Source organism: Acanthochromis polyacanthus, chromosome 20 (genome assembly GCF_021347895.1).
Source record: "Acanthochromis polyacanthus isolate Apoly-LR-REF ecotype Palm Island chromosome 20, KAUST_Apoly_ChrSc, whole genome shotgun sequence".
Classification (NCBI taxonomy): Eukaryota; Metazoa; Chordata; class Actinopteri; family Pomacentridae; genus Acanthochromis; species Acanthochromis polyacanthus.
The window spans coordinates 28,353,233-28,373,930 of record NC_067132.1 but is presented as its reverse complement, the minus strand read 5'-3'; the positions used below and the strand labels follow the sequence as shown (position 1 = coordinate 28,373,930).

Sequence of the window (20,698 nt, the reverse complement as noted above, 5' to 3'; positions counted from 1 at the left end):
TCCAGCTGCGGCATGCTATATTCATCCGTTGGATTAGCGTCTCAGGATGAGGCACGTTAAAAACAGAACAAGGTGAGCGTCAGGAAGGGGGTAGATAAAGAGGAGCTACAGGATCCTGCTTTCATAATCTCAAGGATGCAATGGTGCATTTGGCTTATCTAATGTATTTACTCAAGTCATGCATATTTGTATACATCCTGAGGTGGTTTTAGGATCCTGTTAACGCACTATAGCACAGTTTCAAAGGGATTTAAGCCTCAAAGTCGACTTTAAGGGAACCTTAATGTCAATGCACCTTGAGTTTAATACCAGAGACTCCTTCAGTTCTTCTAGTTTTTCTAACAGCATTTCACTGTGTTTTGGCTCACTTAGTGCGCTTTAGGGCTTTATCAGAAATTAAAATCTGGACCACTACAGTACATTAAATCCTCCTTTTATGGGTGTAATCATGGTCAGACTGACCCACTAGGGAGCCCCAAGGATAAGAATTATGTATTCCTTTAGTCAAAGCTGTTGTCGCATCCGTTTAAATAGAGCTGCTGCACCGATACAAAGGAGACTTCCAGACAACTCCATCCGGCAGCGTCTGCCACATTCCCCATTGGAGATCTCTGCCTTGCAATCATTGCAATTAATAGATAAAATTTGACTTCTTTGTCTTTTTTGTCAGCCCTGACTTCTAACTTCGTCATCCGACCAGCCACAACCGTGCTGATAATCTCGCCCATGCATGAGCAAAATGACATTGGCATTCACTAGCCAGCAGTTATGCTTGCAGCCTTTAACAATAAAATCAATTAACATCGACTTGATGACTATTTCTCGTAATGTTTTCACTGTAAAGGGATTGAATCTAGCGTTTAAACTGGACAAGATAATGGGTGAAGAACTGAATTACCCATGAGGCCACAGGTACCTGATTGAGCTGCAGTCGAATAGCATCAAATTAAATGTAAAACACAACTTTCCCATTATGGTTTTAATTTAGAAAGGACACCTTATGACTAGAGTAATTACACACAGATTGGGCTACCCACATGTATTGTATTGTTAAGTGTTCTTCCGAGCTTGAGCCTTAATGAAATGTTCCCAAACTTGCATGCGATTAATCTGGGCACACACAAAAAAAACCTTCACTTTACTCCACCCGGTGCACTGGCCGAGTTGGGTTAGAGAGGGCGAAAAATGCAATTTGTCTGGGACGGTGCTTATCGCTCGGCTTGTTTAAAGCAACCAATTATACAATGCAAGAATGTGAGAGTGTGTGTGAGGGGAGTTTGGGTCAATCATGGAGCAGAACTGGGAAATAAAGGATTTATAGTTTTGTATTTTTATTTACTTACTCATGCATTTTCGAGCAGGTATGTTTTTTTTTTTCTTCCATGACTTCCTACTTTCCACTATCAGCAGTTTAACACCTCATTATGGCTTCCGAGGTGTTGCCCAGACACTGAGATAACGCGGCATTATTACTTAATGGCATTTCATACACCAGACTGCACTTTCCACAGTTCATGATCTACTTGCATTTGTAGTATATTCCCATCCCGCTGTAGGAGCCACATTGTAATGCGCTCTTAATGCTCCCTCAGTGGTCCATTCGGGTCATTTCATATGCCCAGCCAACACCAGCCGAGCTCTAACTGTTGCTCAATGGCACCAGGGAGCATTAGGCCGGTCTGTGGATATCCGTTTGCTGTAGTAGAAGTCTAATTTATGATGCAACTACACCCTGGTTATGGAGGATTATGCTGGGAGTGCAGTGCATTGTGTCAAATCCAAATAACAGGCCAAGCACTGCAGCTCCTTAAGGCTCAGAACTCAACTCAAAGGCATTAAATTGTGGGAAATGCAATATTTTGAGTCAACAGTTTGCCTCTGTTTTTGAAATATCAATACAGTAAAGCAGATCTTTTCTATAATCAATACGCAAACCGTGCCATTCGTCACCAACATAAATCAAACGTGAACAAATTGGCTTTAGCAGCCATATAGATGTGGTTTATATCTGGAAAAATACACTTGACCCAGTCGGGCTAATGTTGGCAGTTTGCCTGGTAGTGTTTAAACTTGTTGCTGTGATACTGGAATAAAAGGAGCAGCTGAGGGTTATTATATAAGTGAAGTAAAACCCTCAAATTAACACAAATGTTACATTTTGCAAAGTACACTGCCGTTCATATTTGTCCTGCGTTGATAAGTCAGACGAGTTTGTTCACATTAAGCAGAATTAAAATTATTCCGGTTTATTAGAGCTGTATTTTCAATTCATTTCCTCCCTAAACTTAATTAGTACTGTAATAATGTTCGATTTTCTTTGGGGACAAAATTAGTATTTAAAACTGACTCGGAACAATGATCTGCTTATGAATATTTTAAGTTATTTAAGTCGTAAAGTCGTAAAGGCCGCTATCGGCTGAGTCATCCCAGGGACAGTTTGGATCCCTCTCTGGTTTGCTGCAGGCTTAATTAAGATGGCTTATTAGAGGGCACAGAGATAAAGCACGCACATTAATCGGACAAACGGAAAACAACCGGGCACAAACAAATCACGCTGACAAGCAAAGACGAGCAGGAATTGAAAGGGTGAGCTATGTCCGCGCAAATGATACACGGACGCGCCACCGGTTTGGTTTGTCAGCGGTTGACCTTTAGTTTGTATTTCTGCAGACATTAACACAGTTCCATTTTAGGGACCAGTGTCGTGGGCAACAGTTTCTGCATACTTTATTATTATTGTTTGGAGACTTAGTGGACAGTACAGATCACACGGACTGGAAAACTGGTGCGAAAAACCACAGAAAAGCACTTCCAGTGTAGACAACCGTTCAAAAGTTTGGGGTCACCCGGACAATTTTATGTTTTCCATGAAAAGTCACACTTTTATCCTTGTGCTAACATAACTGCACAAGGGTTTTCTAACCATCAATGAGCCTTTCAACACCATTAGCTAACACAATGTAGCATTAGAACACAGGAGTGATGGTTGCTGGAAATGTTCCTCTGTACCCCTATGGAGACATTCCATTAAAAATCAGCCGTTTCCAGTCATTTACCACATTAACAATGTCTAGACTGTATTTCTGATTCATTTAATGTTATCTTCACAGAAAAAACTGCTTCCCTTTCAAAAATTTCTAAGTGACCCTAAACTTTTGAATGGTAGTGTATCCATTGACAAATCATCATGTTTGAGCCTTTTCTGTCATTTAACCAAATATTCCAAATATCCGCTTTAACTGAAATCAAAAACAGGGCAAGAAAATATTTGCTCAAACAATAAGTAATTGAGTTGAAGCTAAATGTCAACTTTTAATACAGTATTTCGGAGAACAAATTTCAAATAGTACACTCTAACCTCATTTACCCCTGTTATTAACATACAGTCTGCATCCACAAACCTGCAGCGAGGGTAATTACACAAATGAATTCATGCCTCGCTTTTGTTTTTAGACTGCAATCCTTTCTCTGAACCTTGAGTTTCCTTTTTATCTGGAGCATCAGAGACTTTCCCTGCATGCTCCCAAGGTTTTTCCACAATAGGTTCCACTGTACTCATGAATAAAAATACACAAAACGCATTACTACTGGTGTAGCTGTGCAGAAATGTCACAAAAACAGTGCAGAGTGGTCTACCTGGCACCGATAGGCTACATCAGCATTGTGCAAAATAGTCTGGTAAGGGCTTGAATGTCCATTTAGATGTAAAAGTCCTCCACTGTACCTTCTAGGCAGGTTTTTATCAGCTAGTTATGAACGCAATGTGAGCACTGCGTTCACATTTTTGGGAAAAAATCCACCCATGATGGGCCAAATCTGTCTTTTCCCGAAGCTCGTGAAACAAAAACTGCATGTAGTAGCACTAGCTCGCAAAATAGACCATGCCTGTCCACGGTACAGTTTGTTTGCATGCTGAGATTAACATGAAAACGCTCACTGGTAGTAGGTCTGAGGCATGTGCACTGAATGTCCATATACAGACCGTGTTAATATTGGGTGTAAATGGGGCCTATGTGCATTGAGGTTTAGCACAGAGACAAATAGCACATAAAGCCCCCAGTAGAAATCAAACTGGGGCGATTGCAGGTACTTAGCATATATCTCAGAACACTATTTCACCAGGACACACACATTCAGCAATTTCTTCAGTATACCTTGGAGAATGACGACACCGAACTGGTGAATTATACAAAATGGTGCAGAGATGAGGAATTATGAAAAATGGCACAGGCAGGCCAAATGATGGGTTGTGAAATGGGCTGTATTCTGATTATTTTTCTTCTTCTTTTTCTGACAAAATCTCAAATCTCTTTCAGTCGGGAAGCTCTACTAGTCGGACTGGAACCACAAACTGCAACACGGGTCAAATCGGGATAAAATAAGAAAAATGAGGCACGATCCGTTTCTGTCTCTTCCTGTTTCTCTAACTAGGATCAGCCTTGTGTTGATGATTAGTGATTCAGCAAGTGTCTCTCACTCGAGCACCAAACAGCGGTGATGGCCTTTTGTTCGACTCAGCCAGAGGCTTTGGCATAAAGGAGGAAGAAAGCCAGTATGAATATGCATAACCTTCACGCGCTAATGTCCAGAGACAATCAGCCAAAAGAGGAGGGGTAGACGAGCAACGGTGAGGCCGTGTTATTACACACTTCGGTGTAATCATGTTTTCCTGCAGTTTGGTTTGCGGAGGAAGAAACTCAGACTGAGCTGATAGCAGATTGTTTCATGAAATCACTTTAATCAGACACTTCCTGCTGCTAACATGTCCGATTTTTTTTCAAAATTTAACCCATGACACTGCCTGTCCAGTTTCCAAATTCAAAGTGACAAGATCCTATTTGGAAGTTTATAGAAGTCTGTAATCACTTGCCGTCGCTGTGATGCCTGGGTCGCCATAGCAACAAGGCATGCATTCCCACTGACTGAAGACGTGTTTTCCCGGTGCCGTGACGAGCTGCGAACGCCGAAGACGCCCCGTTTCTAAGTGTTTTTCTGATGGTCGTTTCTATTCACGGCGCATAACACGCCCTTGACACCAGCAATCAACAAGTGTCTGTTGGCTGCAGCTACATCCATTCATGCTTGTCCTGTACTCTTCTAGTCAGAACATACAATGTCAAACACACGCCAGGCAGCAGGTGATGGAGGAACAATTCACTTGTGTTGCAAGAGTGACTGTGAACTTTGACATCGGCTCTAAATCTAAAATAACACCTCATTCATACTACAGCACACTAGACTAATTTAAATATGCAATTTAAAAAGTCTTCTTGTTACTGCCTGGCTCCTCACTGCACAAACTGTATGAGCATGTGACAAATAAATTGAAAATTCTTCAATCTTGAGAGCAGAACTGAGCTAAAATTCGCATTTTTATGACTGTAAGTCCCATTTTGGTCTGATTTTCAGATTTGAGCGACTGCAAACTCAAAAAAGTTTCCCTCTCCGATCGCTATGGGCTTATTTTCAGTATTCCTTCAGTTGTAGGCACCTCCTTTCTGAATTACATTGACCTCGCATTTTCCATTCCCTTCTTCTTTGTCCTCACCTTCTCCTTTGTAGTCACCTTTCCTCCAGCCTCCCGTCTTCGCTTCTGTCCTTCATATCCTCGTCTTTTTCTTTTCTCTCCACCCTCATTCCAAATTCTACCTGTGTCCTCACGTGTCTATTCATCCCTCTGCCCTTGTCATACCCTTTCAAACCCCTCTTTCCCCCTCTCCTCTATGGTCCATCTCCTCCGCCCATGGCTTAAGGATATTTGCCCCAGGGCGGTTCACCCCTCCTGGTCGGCTGCAGTTCCTATCCCCCCCTTAGCGCCTGTCCCAACTCACCCAGCAGGATGACGATGCACAGCAGGATGGCAATCAGAGCCCCCGTGCTGAGACCCGCCGAGGAGAGGAACGCCTCGCCTTGGCACATCCGGACCTTGCTGTGGCGCTGGCACGGGCACACCCGCAGAGTCAAGGTGCTGGTGCCGCTCAGCGAAGGCTCCCCGCCGTCCCAAACCACGATGGGCAGCTCGTACAGCTCCTGCGTCAGGTGGTTGAAGCGGCGCCGCCTTGCAATGATGCTGGCCGTGCTGTCTGGAATGGAAAAAAGAAGCAAAACTGTGAAGGAAAGTGACACCGCTTTGGCTAAAAAAGAGTAATGGATGGTTTCCTCTTTCTTCTTTGCTGCGCGCCTCTTTCAGTGAAGCCTTCCTGCAATTACCTGTTTGCGGATAAAGATCGGCAGCTAAAAGGAGAGAGAAAAATAAAATAAAATCCACAACGCCGGTATTGTGAATCGGAGCTCGAGCTGCTAGCTTTCTTACCGCAGCTTCCCTGTGTGCCAAGGCTAATTAATTTCCAAGGTGTTCATTTACTATTTTAATGTGCTGCAAAAGAGCAGTTCACCTTGGCCTCTGCAGAAACACTTCTGTTAATGGAAGATGTCATGTAGATAAACAGACATGAAAAGGCTGAATTTGAAGAGGAAGAAAAAGGCAAACAAGATGGATCTGTAGACAGAGGTTTTATGACGAGACTGATCAAAGACGATGAGGCAAATGAACACGGATACGCACTCTAAAGAAAGATCTTTGACCAGTCGCACTTGAAGCACTTTTTGCACCTACTACAGGTTTTTCCTTACGTCTGAATTCTTGCTTGTGTTGTACGTCACTTTGGACAAAAGCGTCTGCTAAATGAAATTGTAGAATTGTAGAAAGAAAGAGTTCTTTGAAAATGAGATCATAAGGTGGTTATTGTTTGTTCTTTGCACTTTCTCCCTGGAAAAATTCCACAATTCACCTGAGTGCAGGATCTCTGATGGCCTGTACTCAGAGCAGACAATATGAGAAACCACTCAAGCCTGTCTTTGATGAAAAATGTTCTGTTCTCAAAAAGATAAAATACCTGTAGTTGTGCATTAAGCTACTTACCAGTGTCCGCTGTATTACTGTACTCCACTGAAGCAGCTCAGTTAAGAAGCCTCACTTACTTTGACATTAATGGATTGTGGAGCTCCAGACAGATTATATAACTTAGGAGCTCTATAAATACACGTATACATCCAGTGAAGGTTACGGATTGCTTCTGACTGTATAACATGTAGCTGGAGAAAAAGTACACTTGATTGAGTCTGCTGTTTAAAAATTCCAACAGAGAGGCCTGCTGGAAAGCAACATGGACAATGCACACTGAACTGTTCCCATTTTAGCCTCCGTACGCTACTTATTACTGGTTACTTTAAAGATGCAAATATGCACATGCAAGCCCTAGTCTGGGAATGCTGCTCTCTACCTTGGGCTAGTGGGGGTGTAAAACTCATTTTGGTTCAGGGGCCACATGCCAATTTGATCTGAAGTGGGCTGGACCAGTAAAATAACAGCATAGTAACCTATAAATCATAACAACTCCAAATATTACTCTTTGTTTTAGTGCAAAAAAACTACTTAGGGTCACTTAGAAATGTCCTTATTTTTGAAAGAAAAGAATTTTTTTTTCAATGAAGATGACATTGAATGAATCAGAATTCCAGTCTAGACATTGCCAATGTGGTAAATGACTATTCTAGCTGTAAACAGCTGATTTTTAATGGAATACCTCCATAGGGGTACAGAGGAACATTTCCAGCAACCATCACTCCTGTGTTCTAATGCTACATTGTGTTAGCTAATGGTGTTGAAAGGCTCATTGATGATTAGAAAACCCTTGTGCAATGATGCTAGCACATGAATGGAAGTATGAGTTTTAATGGAAAACATGAAGTTGTCTGGGTGACCCCAAACTTTTGAACCTTTGAACGGAAGTTTATATTTTAAACTTTTTTGCACATCTTAGTTTGAGATCCTATTCAGAGGGTTTTCGTCTGTTCCAGGGGCCTGGCTGAAAACTAAAGGGGACGCAGCGCTTGCAGTTGGGGCCCTGCGGCTCTGCAGCGAAATCAGGTTGGCTGAGTCACTGACCTCTTTGAAGTCCTTTCTTCAAACATACTTTTATTGAAGGGCTGTACCTTATTTTATTAGAGCTTTAATATCCTTTGAACTGTCCCTCATTTCTTTTGAGAAAGTTCTTACCTTTTTCCAACATTAAATCAGGCGATATGCAAGAAATCGCCTTTATATCTGTCTTTTTTTTTAACTTGGATTCTGAAAAGTACATTCTGAATAAAGAATATTATTATTGGTAGTACAAGTAGTAGTGCCAATACTAGTATTTGTCAACCATTTCTAAGACCTAGCGATGCTGCATTGACCTTCACTATGGACAGTTGGTCTTTACTATCTTGGCATAAGCAGAAAGGACGCTTTATTATAGCGTTAAAAGTTTTATTCAAAGCATCTGCAACCTAATTCTGTTCATGTACATGGACAGCTATGCAGTACATTGTACAATATTTTATTATTCAGAGCTTGAATTGAGGTTATTTATGAATAAAATGTCTCAAATTCAATGTAAAATGGCTGCTAGTGTTGGTTTTATGGATCCACTTCCTGTTTTTAAAGATACTATACACTATATAATGAAATAAATGTGGTTTTCCTCTATTTTAATAGCCTCAATTTTATCATACCCAGCGTTATAGTATCATTTGTTGTGCCGAGGTGTCTAGCATTAGCTCATACCTGCGTCCTTCTGTCCACATAAGAACGCTTTCCACTCCTTTGCGTGCTTTTACAACAGTACAGGCAAAGCTCATTTCCCTTTTGTTTGGCGTGCACATTAAAAAAGAAGCTAAGAGGCTTACTCTTAAAACGTAAAGCCTACACATGACCGCTTCACATGCTGGGTTTACAATTAGGAATCTAACATGCGATGCTTACTGGTGCATGGGAAAGGTTATCTGAACAGAAGAGGCTGTCAGGTATTATGAATAGGCGTAGTTTTAATGGACTGCACGCGGCTGGGTGTCTTAGAGCACCGTGCATGAGTGGAGGCAAAATATGCAGGTGGATAATGACATAAAGAATGACATAATATCAATAATAAATAAAACTACCATGCCTGAAAAGCAGCCTCTACTCGATCATCCCTGTTCATTTAGACTGCATCCTCTGGGTGAATCAGGCCCCTGGATGAATATACTTGGGCCTCACGTGACTAACTAGAAGCTTGCAAATGACACGCCGCTTGCTAATATATATTTATATCGATATATATGTACGCCATATTTTAAGTTCTGAAAATGCTGAATTGTGCACAAGGGCAACCTTTCCCTTTCCACCCAGAGAAAACACCTCCGCCATGCTGTACTATCGTGCTGATGCTCTGAGACCTCGCCTCCCACTCCAATCTCTGCTCCATCTATGAATAATTATAATGATCGACAGTTGGAATGACAACACGTACTTCAAGCTTTATTAAGTCAGACTTGCAGTATCACCGTATCAGCAAGCAGATGGGTGGAGGGGTGGGTGGGTGTTTGAGAGAGCGGAGTGGAGACGCAAATAACAAGGAAGAGAGATGGGGAGTTGGAAGATGAGAGGAGGAGGAGGATAGGGGAGGAGGAGGGGGAGAGAGTGTGTTTGTGTCTATGTGTGAGCTGAAAAGAGAGAGAGGGAAGGAGTAGTAGCGATAGAGGATGAGGCAAAGCGAGACAAACAAGCTCAGAGTATGCGTCGCTTGCCATCACAGCCTCTTAACACTTTGAAGCACGCAACCGCAGCGGAGCAGGTCCTCGTACGGACCACAATGAGGAAGTTCACATCAATTATGTCATGCTAATTTCACATTAAAACCTCCTCTCTGGCGCAGGTGGGTGGAGGAGAGCTGCGGCACTCGTTGATTAACGCCGCAGTGAGATGGACCATCTGCAGCCGCATCAAGAGGAGAAACCGGTTAGCACAGACGCAGCTTAACTAGCTGCAGGTGACCTCCCAGGAAACGAAGGGCAAAATGTGCTTTTTAGTGCAAATGTTTTCCAGCTCTTTCTAGCGATTTCGAAAAATACACTCAGGTATTAACATGCAAGTGTGAAAAGTTGTGCACAGCCCTATTGACTGATCACTTCAATGCCTTCTTCAAGCCTCAGTATGAGCAACTACGGTAACTGGAAAACGGCCTCATTTTTACTTCTGGGACGATCGGCGTTGGTTTGTCTGTCTGTCTGTCTGTTAGCAACATTACTCATAAACAGACTGACAGATCATTACAATTTCAGTTTTTCTATGTTGATTATTACTCTGCCAAGGAACGGTAAAGTTATGTGATGATTGGCGTATGTCTGTCTGTCTGTTCTCAACATTACTCAAAAACGGACTAACGGATTTAGATGAAATTTTCAGGGAAGGTCAGAAATGGCACAATGACCAAGTGATAAGTTTTTGGCAGCGATGCAGCTTATAGTCTGGGTGCACTGATTTGTTAAAGATTTCTGCATCATTGTGAGATAGCAGCATGGCGTCACTGTAACCATGACAACAAGTGAACGCTACGTCAGCTGCCTGTTGACGATCGCATGATTGTGATCCTACTACAAATCCACCTCGACGGACTTATCAGGACTTATCCATCAGAAATGATACAAGGAACAACTGATTAAATTGTGGGGGTGTTTCCGAGTCCCATCAATTCCCACCGCCCGTCCTACACATTTAGGCCATGTGATTTGGCATCTGTACACGTACACATGCATAAGACATGCCTACATCTATATTAAATTACCACATTCCATGTTGCTGTAATTTCTGATAATCTATAAGCAATAAACAAATGCTGCATTTTTGACAATGCCATATGGGGGAATGACCGGTCTTGGCAGAGTACTGCGCTCCCTGAGTGCTTTTTTCCCTTTTAATTTTTCACTTTCCCAAAAGCATTGGAATGATGAGCAGCATCACTTACATAACTTTTGAATCACTTATGCATTCCAGTCTCTCCATTTTCAAGATATGAAGTTTAGTAAGATTTCACAGCAGCAGATTAAAGACATTCTTGGTAGAAATGCAGAAATCAGCAAAGTCTGTGGGAGCGGTTGGCCTTTTGGAGCACAGAAACAGTGAGTTCAGCCATGAAAAACACAAGATTGCTGATGTGTATGCATAACTGCATTCATATCTATGATGTTTATGGTATTTAGCATATAGTGTATGTAAAACTCGACATCATAGAACTGAGTCTCTGCTTTTTTATCATACTTATGTTCTGCAAACTAAAAATACACCAGCGATAGACACATGCGACGCAACTGCATCTCTGCAGACTTCACACTTGCCTACACATGCACTTATCTGGATTCCTTGTGAACTTTGGTGGGTGTGTGTAGGTGCCGCTGATGGGATTCAGCACAAACCATCTCTCCAGCTGCCACTTGGAATGCAGCATATAGTGCTGAGGTGCCACTATTTCGGGAAGGAACATATATGAAGGCAAAAATCTGGATGCTTCATGTTGATACGGGTTGCAAATGTCACCTATTGTCGAGGTTTATTGTTCTTTCTGTTACCAGATGGAGCAGTGTGTTTTGTTGCTATCTTCTATGCTGCAAAGTTTAAAGAATCTGCAGTTTGTACTTGTCGTTTTATGATTTTCGAAACGGCTTTACACAAACTTGGTTTTATCTGTGAGCTCCAATCCTCATAATATTGTCAGATCAAGGTTTAAATGATACCAAGGACCATTTTTGGAGAATTCCTGCTGAAAAAAAAATTAAACACCTTTAAGCTCTATCTGATGCAGTTTCTTATCAATGTGGCTTTTACCGAAGTATGTCAGATATGTCAAAGCCGCGTGTTTTGGGAAAGGAATCAAACCTGTCAATCAAGTGAAAGGACTCCTTTCGCTGTATGCGGCTGTATTTGATCAGCTGATACATATATTTTATTCTTGCTTTAGATAATAGAAAAAGCAGGTAGATCACATCAGAGATTGAGGATATTGGGTAGAGCGCTGCATGTCCATGCCATAGAGGTTTAACTGAGCATTGTAGCAGATGACAAGCACCTTATAGCCCTGTGTCCTGCAATAAATAACATTCAGGTGATAATATCATGTCACTTTTGGTGCAAAGAAGCTATTCACAGGGACTTAGGGTCACTTGAAATTGCTTGAATTACTTCCTGCCAATCCAACCTAGTTTATAATTCACGATAAAACTGTGAGTGGACACTGTAGAAGGGCTTACATGCTTTGGCGTACCTTTACATGTGCTGTACCGGTGAGACTTACTACCCAGGCTAACCAGTTTAGCATCCGCTAGCCAGACAACCAACATACTGCCAATGAATTCTGATTTGAAAGGGGCTTAAAGAATCAAAACCAGTCCAAAATGAACCATACCAAACAGAATATGGTAATTATTATGCATGGAACGTGTGTCCCACAACAACCCTGTTAGCATCACCTTTTTAGCTGGTAAAAGAAGAAAACATTGAATCACACGAAATGCTGGAATTAATATCATCAAACAGTTTTCCAAAAGAATGGCTTGAGCAAAGCTATGTCCTCTCTTATATTTTTCAGCATATCTGTATTTCATCTTCTATGTTTTTAACATTGTCAGCCTCAGCAGTAACAGCTAGCTAAATACCGAGCTTCTACTCCTGAGAAAAAGCTAACGTTAGCATGGAATAGCAACCCTGTTACTGTGATTAGAGTGTGGTTAGCAAACAACACATAAAACAAGGAATAAAAATGGTACCATTGATGTGTAAGCTGAGCTAATCAAGTCTTTGATAGTTTATTACCTATTATTTATTAATATATGGAGCAGAAAATTGTAAAAGTGACGGCTTATTTTTCAAAAAATGTGCAGCCCAAATGTCCTCCAATTCTGGAATGACCCATAAATATAATAGCCCTGTCATGCAGAAGAAGGAAAAAAAAAAACAAACACATCAAAAGACATACGTTCTATCCCCTTTAAAAGAAGCCCCGACATTCAGCAAGGATTAGCCCGACTCAGTAAGGCGTAGCTTCACACAAAATGCCCAGCAGTGACAACACATAGCAGTTTGCTTGTAATAAAAAAAAGAAAAAGTCATGTTTTGCACAACGGATTCAGCATATTCATCACACTGTCAGGTTGTGTTAAAGGGTTGTGTTTCAAGTATGTTAGGGTAATTCTGGGTTGGTCTGTGTACTTTCATGGTAAAAAATCAAAGGATTGAGGGCTGCAGAATACTGTTATGTTGCTCTTTTATGCAGGAACAAATCGTTTGAGGTCTTCCTGCATTGCAACATTGGTTATTTAATTTTTTAGAAACATTGACTTCAACCTTAAACAATAAATAACTCGGGTGAATTCTGAATTTTGATTTGATTAATCAAATATTCCACTGTGAGATCATTTTGATAAAACCAACACGTGACAAACCGATCTGCCTTCTACACAAATCCCGACATCTCCGCAGATAATAGGTGTTTGACAATCGAGAAGTCCAACTCCCATTGCGAGTGAAGTGTGAATGACATAAAAGCTAATTAAACGTCCCACATATCAATGGCTTGACAGCGCTTCTTTCAACACAGCTGATTAACTGTAATATCATACGGCCTTGTGTGTGCACACTGGAAGAAGATCCCTTCAGAAATCAATTGATCTATTTGAGTATGTGGGTTATTTAGAGATCATAGCCTCGGTTTAATTGCCTTTTTAGAAGAAAATGTCATCACAATGTTGAAGATAACGAGATCAAAGAGGCATTCAATTTTCAGTCGTAGTAAAGTAGGCATAGTCAAGTTGAAAATAATTAAAGGGCTTTTAACAGAACTGGTTTGTCACGTAGCGCTTTCCCAGAGCAGCCGAACACAAGCATCCCCCCTTGTTTTTCCAGCTTTAATGGCGCCTAATACACTGTAGGAGTTTGACCTTCAGTTACTGCAGCACATCCAGCACTTCAACTCCATCTACACATCTGCATTACCTGCGTTTCGTCTCTGCAAACAAAGACTGGAATTCCACGTCGAGCAAAAAAAAGCCTTGATCTGAATCCAAGACTGTTTTCTTTTCTCGCTAAAAACTGACGCTCGACTGCTCGATCCGATTTTTTGTAAAACAGAGCCGGTGCGGTCTTTTATTTGCATAGCTTTTAACAAGTGCAGACAATGGCTTCCTGCTAGCTAATGGGTTCTTTTTAAAATAGTTGTCATTGCTAAGTGATCAAACATGAGTGAAAAGGAGAAATCAATTGCAGATATAAGTGGTTATTTAACTGAGGAAATAGTTCTTAAGAATATTGGCGTCTGCACAGAGCCTAAAAATTTCACACAAAAAAATCCTTTGTGGGCAAACTGTAACTGAGCAGGGAAAGGAGGTCATGAGAGAGTTAGTCGTGTGAGTGACTGAGAGGGATTTTCGTCAGTTGCACAACAACAGAGGGAGGTATTAGGGCTTGGCACAGAGCAGCCACCAACTGTTGGTCCGCTACATCAGCAATGAAAGAAGCTGCTCTGAGAGTGAAGAGCTTACTTTAATTATCAGACACAGGAGTCAACAGTATGGTGCGTTGTGTCTCTCTCTTTCTTTCTGTGTTCCTCCCAGATAGTCTGAACCCTGCAGATGACTTCTAATGCACAGCCCGAGTAGAAAGCCATATGATTTCTGACACCCTTTCTTTTTTTTTCTTTTTTTTTTTAAGCACAGATACAGGCTGACTGAAGCCACGCGAACTCTGGCTGCAGCAGCTTAACATTTCAGAAGGAGGTTTATGCAGATGAGACAGAAGAGAAGAATTCTGAGGGGAAAATAACTGATATGAATCATTCCGAGTGGCTGTGGAATTCTAGCATAAATAAAGTATAAATGAGTAAGCAGAAACAAGAAGCAGTGGTTAAAGCCGTAATATAATGGTTTGTCACTTGAGTTTCTGGCTTAAGAATGACACCGAGTATAAAACAAGGTAAATACTACCGTTCAAAAGTTTGGGGTCACTTAGAAATGTCCTAATTTTTTAAAGAAAATCAGCTTTTGTTCAGTGGAATTAACATTAAATTAATCAGAAATGCACTCTAGACATTGTTAATGTTGTAAATGACTATTCTAGCTGGAAATTTTTAATGGAATATCTCCATAGGGGTACAGAGGAACATTTCCAGCAACCGTCACTCCTGTGTTCTAATGCTACATTGTGTTAGCTAATGGCGTTGGAAGGCTAATTGATGATTAGAAAACCCTTGTGCAGTTATGTTAGCACATGAATAAAAGTGTGAGTTTTCATGGAAAAGCATGAAATTGTCTGGGCAACCCCAAACTTTTTAACGGTAGTGTGTATGTGTGCATCTAAGTGTGGCTAGAACCCTTTTCCTTTGTCTTAAAGCTAGTCTAAGTACACCCTTGATCAAGGCATTTAACTGCTCCAGTGAAGCTACTCTGCGGTCAACAGAACAAGCTGGAGGCTTTGCTGGGCAGCAGCCTCTTTTTCACCTGGTCAACTAGCCGTATATGCTGCAGCACGACAGCTTTCCTGGTTAAAAAGTGAGCTGTCGTGGAGCTACAAGAGTCCCTGCATGCTAGAATGGTCGTTTGAATCCCAATTCTACGCTGACCTGATTGGATGTAATATCTTTTCAGTGGGGTAACAAAAGGCATAAATTGCGAGCATTGTAAGAATCTGTTCTGCATTACTGATTTTTTTCCCTTCAGGGATAACTTATCCCTAAAAGAACAACTTCTCCCATGTACACTGCCTCAGTTCCTTCAGGTTCTCTCTGACTAATGATTAAAGACGGAATAATTTTCTATTTCCATGTCATAACACATAATCGACCCATCCCACATGGGATTATATCACAGATCTAGTCGGAGAGAAACAAGAGCCTGTGGGATGGTATGCGGGAGCAGCTAAAACCCAAATTGAACAGCACCATTACTCAAACAGCATGAAGCAAAAAACTGCCATCAATCCTTCAAGAAAGCAGGGCTTTCTTCCTGGATGCTTAGGGAATATTTTGCTGCAGATGGCTCTGCTGTAATAAATCTAACGAAGTCTAAGAGAATAATTTTACAAGAGTGAGGACTGATTTCAAATGCAGGGTATTTGGATGGGAAATGTAGTGTTTTAAGACCTTAATTTGCACAATGCACTGAAAGCACACCTTGTCAATCATGTCTCCACAGCCATGAACACTTGGTTTGTAGGGTCTGACTGTGGGAGCATGCACTTATTTTCTGATCCAAGTAGACCTTTCCAAAGAAATTGGAGGGTTTTGGATTACACTTACTCTCGTAGTTCATCTGAAACCAGTTTGCCCTGAAAGACTCGATCAAGAGTTGTTACCCCCAACAAAACACCTGCCAAGATCACAAGGTCTGTAAAGGGTTTGGACAGCGATTTTTGCTTCTGTAAAGACTGAATCAATTGAGAGTGTAGCTTTAATTATTGGGGTTTAACAAATCTATTGCATTAGCTATTAAGGGGGGTTAGCAATTTTTTTTTTTTTTACAGCCCCTTCATTTTCAAGGGCTCAAATGTAATTGGACAGTTGACAGATATGTAGTTTTGTGGCCAGGTCTGACCTTTTTTCTTGTTATTTCTTGACATATTAAGCAGATAGAAGGATTGAAAGTGTTCTCTCAAGACAAACTCTCAAATGAAGGTCTTGAAGGAAGGCCTTTAGTTGGCTGAAAAAACAAACAAACAAGCCTATCAGAGTGATGCAAAAGCATCCAAGTGGCCAAGCAACTATTTGGGCCAATCTTAAAAAGATTGGCAAACACAATAACTCTGAAAGATATGGAAGACGACTAAAGTGACTGATCACAGAACATCTAGTTAAAACAAGAACTTTGACAAGGAGTTAGAGATACCTTCCTGAATATAAATACAGAGAGTTTAACGCAAGATAGACCAACAGTCACGCTCAGGAAGAGAAAACATTGGTAGAGGACATCTACAAAAGCATGCTCAGTTCAGGTTCACGACTCTTTGAAATGAAGCTTGAACCAGAATGACGGGAAGAGAAGAGTACGGAGATGAAAAGAAAGCACTTCTGATCCATAGCAGACCACATCATCTGTCAAACACGGTGGAGGCAGCGTTTCAGCACGGGCAAGCATCGCTGCCAATAGAACTGGGTCACTGGTGTTTATTGATGATGTGACTGCTGTTTGAAGCAGCTGGATGGAATCTGAAGTGTGCGGATCTACACTTCCTGCCCAGATTCAGTCAAATGCTGCAACGTCGGCAGGAAAGCACACAGATGGATAATGACCTAAAATGTGCCACAAAGGTAATCAAGAGCTTCTCAAGGCGACGAAATGCTCTGCTCCCAAGTGGTCGGTCACCTAAACACAAGCCAACTGAGCTGCTTTTCACTTAGTGCAGACAAAATTGAAAGCAGAAAGAGCTGGCAGAGCCTCTAAAAGGAGGAAACTCAGCACTTGCCGACCAGAATTCAGACAGTCATTGAGTGCAGAGGATTTGCATGCAAGTATTAAAAGTAATTGGACAAACCAACGTAAATATAGGGATTATTTTTGAGTCTGTCAAAATGGAGAGACTATTTATATATATATCTGTAAAAGTTTAATTCCTAAATTGTTGGTGCAATGCTTTAGTAAACCCCTTGAATTAAAGCTTGATTGCTTCGTTTCAAATCCATTGTGTTGCAGTACTGAGGGGAAACTATGACAATACTTTCTGTCCAAATACTTCTGGACCTGATGGTCAAAATATTACCTTATGATGATGAGACAGTCACCGTAGCAGATTGCGACTGCCCTTTTCCCTCAATATATGCTTACACATTAGTATTAGGACACAATTTAAACATTACTGCTCACAGCTATGCCTCGCAGTACCTGGCAGGCATCATTATATATCGAAAAGTAGAGCAAAAACCAACAGAAAGTCAATGAAAAGCATCATTAAGTCCAGCTTGTTCATTTTTTTTTTGTCTTTTTTCTCACTCTCATTCCTCAGCACAGCATAAGGCAAATCAGCAAGAGGTGTTTGCGTGTAGCTGCGGAGGTGCAAGGAGTATTTTTGGGTGACAGACATTGGAAATATATTTAACAAGTGTTTTTCCACAACATATGTAACATATCCACACCTATTAACAGACGCCAGAGCCTAAGTCCTCAAATACTTGCAATTAAAAGCCTCTGAATCCTTCAGTGTGATGTTTTAATAGCTAATAAGTATATAAATAAATATGTATCAATACAGTTACAGTAGAAACATCAATAAATAAGTCTTCTAAATTCCTGGTCTCCTTAACTATCATCACAGTTTCATTTTTTGGAGGTTCAAGTTGACATATAATCTGCAAAACTAAAGTAAACTTGTGCCAAGTTATCTATTTATACCACATATGCACTTGATATTTTAGTTGTTCATGTATTTTTAAAAATATTTCTTGTGTCTTTGGTGCAGCTGATCCTCGCTGTCTAACCCTCACAAGTGTCACCCACACGACTTGCTCGTGGACCTCGATATAATCTACAGAAAGGTGGGAAGCAACTGGACCGAGAACTGAACTGACTTATCTCTTATTATCACGCCGACTCCCTTTTATCTCCCTCGTGCCGCCTCCCCTCCTCTTGTTTTCTCACGCCGCTCTCCGGCTCACGGATTCATCTGGAGTGCTGTGAACTCCTCTTCTCAGTGGGCAACCGCGAGTTCTCCTGGCTGAGAGCTTTTTAAAGCCCTGTGATTGCAGACCAACCTAGGGCTAGGTTATTCACCTGAGACTGCAACGGTTGCCATGGCAACACCCACTGTTGGCCCTGGGCCGGCACAAAATAATGCACACGGGAAGGCGGAAAGAGTGAGCGCCTGAGCGGGTAATCCGTTTGACAACACAATGCGCAAACATGCCAAACCTCTATGACTCTTGTGTTTCATGCAGACCTGACTCAGACTACGTCCCAGTGGCTTTTCCGTCTTCAGATGTTTACCATCCCCCAGCTGACGGAAAGCATATTTTTATTGCGCCTCCAAGGTATAAGGAAATAAAGGCGGCTTATTGGATCTCGGAATGTGGGCAATGAAGGATGCCTCTTGTAGGCGGAGTGCGAAAACTCATAAGAAATGCAAACAAACATATCGATTGCTTTAATTACCTTCATTGTCCTTCAGGGTGAAGTTGGGATTCACCGGTGGAGGCAGAGCGAAAGAAAACCGCTGTCCGTTAGCGAAGTCGTCCTTATCCACTGCTGTGATGGTCTGGATGACCTGGTGGTCAGAAGACAGCATAAATTTAGTTCTTTATTTTACCAGGTCGGATCAGTGGAGAACCTGGGGCTCGAGAGTGTTATGAAATCAATGCACCTCAGGTGGTAACTGTTATGTGAGGGATGTAGGAGGTTGGGTGTCTTCCCTGATAGAGTCTTGTAGCTGGAGTTGCCTGGTGTGAAGGGAGGGTCAACCCACCAGTTTGTAAAGGTCACAAAGGTGGGTGGAGAAAGGTGCACTGGCTGCAATACATATGGCTGAGTGATAGAGGGCATCAAGCCTGTTAAGGGCACACTAAGGCGCCATTTCATAGATGACATCGCTGTAGTCAAACATAGGGAGGATGGTCATCTTCACAACAGTGTTTTTGGCAGAGTACATGAAGCAGGTCTTAGTACAGTAAAGCAGTGTTTCTCAAATAATGGGGCCGCCCCCTGGAGGGGCGCACAGGCATGGCAAGAGGGGCGTGAGCATCTGGGAGGAAAAAGTCTGTCTACGCACAACTAATTAGCTGAACTACTGTTTTAACATCGGCCTGTTTTCACAAACTGCACTGACCATTCGGACTCGGGAGTACGGACTCCGGAGAATGGATTTTTAACGTGTCATTGCAACACTGGCGAATTCGATCGCATCACCGCCTCGACTCATCTACTCCAATTATTTTGACCAGGGGTGTCAAATATGCGGCCCGCGGGTCAAAAGTGGCCCACCAGATGGTCCATTTCAGCCCGTGGGACAACTTTTCAAATTGTAAAAACTACAAAGACATATACTGTAAGTTTGTAAAACTGTACACTTTAAAGAATTTCTGGACCTTGACTAGTTGTTTTGATCATAAAGAAAAATACTACATTGTGCAGTTCCAGAGAGCTGAGACTGAATGTTTTATGCCTTTGTAGATACAATGTGTAAATGATGAACTTAGGCATAATGCTGTTGAAATTGTTTTTCTGAAGAAAAACTCTATCTATCTATCTATCTATCTATGTGTATGTGTGTATATTAATTTTTACATTATAAATTTTGTATGTATACAAAGTTATTGGGTGAGCGCAGAAGTATTTTGTCCTCCGAATGGGGGCCCAACAGTAAAAATTTGAGAAGCACTGCAGTAAAGGAACCCCAGTCTAGATTTGACTTTAGAAACCACTTTCCAAAGACTGCAACGTCTAATTAGCTGCACCACTCATTCTTAATTGCATTCAGGACAAGGAGCTGATTCTGAAGCGTGTCTCGTGATTTGTTTATCATAATCGGTCAGAGTCACAGTGCCTCTGACCTACAGCCAAATGGTCGTGTTAGATTTTCTCCTCTACCTGCGTACGGCGCCCGGAGGAAGAGTGTTGCTGTTCGGATTCGAGAGCGTTTGGCTTGTGCCAGGGGGGAGCTGGCATGCAACAATGACAGGGTTGCTCTCAGGGCAACCTCGCTGCCACTTTTGTCAGATCGCTGCCGTTAATTGGTAAAAGACACAGCAAGCAGCGAGGAGAGAGCCGGCGTTGGGGGTGGGGGGGTTGGTGGGGAGTGACCTAATAGCCCCTGTCACCACGGGAAGTTCTTATCTTCACAGCGAGGTTCGGAACATTGTTGTGCTCCAGC

The 20,698-nt window shown here is 41.8% G+C and overlaps 1 protein-coding gene across 3 annotated transcripts in view; it reads right to left on the bottom strand.

Annotated features, from left to right (window-relative positions):
- The window catches only part of LOC110965201 (cadherin-18), a 209,661-nt gene that overhangs the window by 3,374 nt on the left and 185,589 nt on the right, over nt 1–20,698 (bottom strand). For all 3 annotated transcript variants that reach the window (XM_051940503.1, XM_051940501.1, XM_051940500.1), the window contains exons 10-11: nt 18,985–19,096; nt 5,832–6,083 (exon numbers count right to left, since the gene is read on the bottom strand). In XM_051940503.1, coding sequence (XP_051796463.1) covers nt 5,832–6,083; nt 18,985–19,096 — 364 coding nt within the window. The remainder of the gene's footprint in view (nt 1–5,831; nt 6,084–18,984; nt 19,097–20,698) is intronic.